Here is a 2,160-nt window from a genome sequence, read left to right as displayed (position 1 = left end):
GAAGAAGAAGAAGAAGAAGAAGAAGAAGAAGAAGAAGAAGAAGAAGAAGAAGAAGAAGAAGAAGAACAAGAAGAACAAGAAGAAGAAGAAGAACAAGAAGAAGAAGAAGAACTTTGTTCGTATACATGGGGGTGTTTCAGTTCGGTTTCTCTTTCTGAAACTTAAAAAGGCAGGCATCAAAGTACATAATTTTACTATGGAGTAGGCAAATTCATGTCTCTGATTTGTGTACGATGGTTCAAGACGTGCCGGAACATTGCCTTGGGTCTGCTGGTGATGGAGCATATCATGTGTCCGCTACGTATTTAAAATGAAAACTCTTGCACTTCTTAGCTAGCATCATAAGTGAAACAAGGTACTCGGCATGGAGTTTACGAATAATACGTATCAGTCTCAGCATGAAAGATGTAGCATACAGTGGAAGTCAGTTTCACCGTAGTCGTCGGCCCTGTTCTTCAATTTCGTTGAATCCGAGTTTTCGTTTTATCCGAGTTCGTTGAAACCGAGATCCACTGTATTTTATTCGAAACCCGAGGAAACACCCGATTATGCCGTGAGGAGGTTTTCTGCTTTAAATCGAGTATCAGGGTTTTGTTTCCTTTTGTTTTTGCAGCAGTTTTAGGGCACTTGCAACACAATACGGTCAAGTACGTGCCGAAGATTAGAGGTGTTACAAGAGATTAACAAACACAAAAAAGAAGGAGGAGAGAAAAGGACAACAGATGTTTGATACGATAGAGGCAGATAAAACCCATACTAGAGCACCAGCCAACCACCCACTACCTCCATCTGTCTGTTAGACCGTTGTTTTCCTCCCCCTCTCAACCCAGGTTGGCCCTGACAGGCAGGGTCGAAGCAGCCTCCTAAACGATCTAAAAAGGGTCGAAGGAGGTTTAAAAGACATACTACGAACGACTACATTATCAGAGACAGAAGGACCGTAGGAGGGCCGTTGGAGGCCGTTGGAGGATCTTACCGAAGCATTCGCTGTTGTCCAGGGAAGGGATGTAACCATCGAAACAGTTGCACAGTCCGTTATGGCAGTGGCTGAAACTGGCGCAACAGTCCTGGTCCTTGAGGCACAGCTCGTCAATGTTGTTGCCTGAAAGTATAGATGGATGGATACATAGAGGGAGTAATGGATAGATGGATGGAGTGATGGATGGACAGCCGGATGGCTTGTGTGGGGAAAACCTTCGCTCAACAGCAAGCTCTTTACTATCTATTATATTGCCACAGCAGACCTGGCTTCAGGAGTAGTCATTACTTTTGACGATCTCTTTTCGAAAAGTTTTTCAGAATTGTTTTTAAAAAATACGTTTTGGGAAGTAAAAATCTAGTGTACAGTTAATGGTTTGGATTTGCTCATCGTAGTTATAGCGAGAGGTAGGGATATTACGGTACACACAATGATATCTTTATGGAGAACATGGATAAAGGCTTCAGGTTCTATAACTTTTAGAATACGATTACCCACAAACTCATTCCCTCGGTTATTTCCCTTAAACTTCATTTTGCTGCAGCCCAAGCTATTAACTTTTGTGTTACTTGGGTACGTAGAAACGTTTAAAAAAACAACAACTACATCTTACAACAGACCGTAGTGTATTTTCCTGAAATTAAGTTCATTTTTTAAGGTAGAGCTCTCAGTCACAAGCCTAGAGGAGTACTCGTTAATGAAAAAGGTGACCTTTTTCTATGGATACGTTTTCCATTCATGATGCTGCTGAGATATTTAGACTCTCCTTGACTGTCCTAGTTGTTTGTTGTTACATGAATGTTTTGCAGTCATGTAAAAAAAGCAAACAAATAGAGTATAATATGAAGTGTGAAGTGTGAAGTGTGAAGTGCCTTTTCGAAGGACGCAATGTCGGACCGAGATGAGGCTCGAACCCCCGATCCCATATCAATGAAGGAAAAAAAACCCCAACAACAACGAAAAAACAAACTCAAACAATTTTGTGATGTTCAAAAAGAAGGCACGTCCCACGTCAAACTCATATTTCTCGTAACGATGACGGAAAAACAAAACAGAAAACAACAACAACCCCACCACTACAACCACCAACAACAATAACAAGTTTATGACTTTAAAAAAGGAGGCAAGTCCCACAACAAACACATATTTCTCAAAACGATGAAAAGAAAAAGAACCCAAAG

At 41.1% G+C, this 2,160-nt stretch overlaps 1 protein-coding gene across 1 annotated transcript in view; it reads right to left on the bottom strand.

Annotated features, from left to right (window-relative positions):
• Positions 1-976: 976 nt before the first annotated feature.
• Positions 977-2,160, bottom strand: part of LOC101864669 (agrin) — a gene marked incomplete at its 3' end in the record, with an annotated part of 21,647 nt that continues 20,463 nt past the window's right edge. Inside the window, 1 exon segment of the mRNA XM_035973596.1 lies at positions 977-1,102. Coding sequence (XP_035829489.1) covers positions 977-1,102 — 126 coding nt within the window.

This window comes from Aplysia californica, unplaced genomic scaffold (genome assembly GCF_000002075.1).
Source record: "Aplysia californica isolate F4 #8 unplaced genomic scaffold, AplCal3.0 scaffold01491, whole genome shotgun sequence".
Taxonomy (NCBI): Eukaryota; Metazoa; Mollusca; class Gastropoda; order Aplysiida; family Aplysiidae; genus Aplysia; species Aplysia californica.
This window is presented reverse-complemented; position numbering and strand designations above follow the sequence as displayed.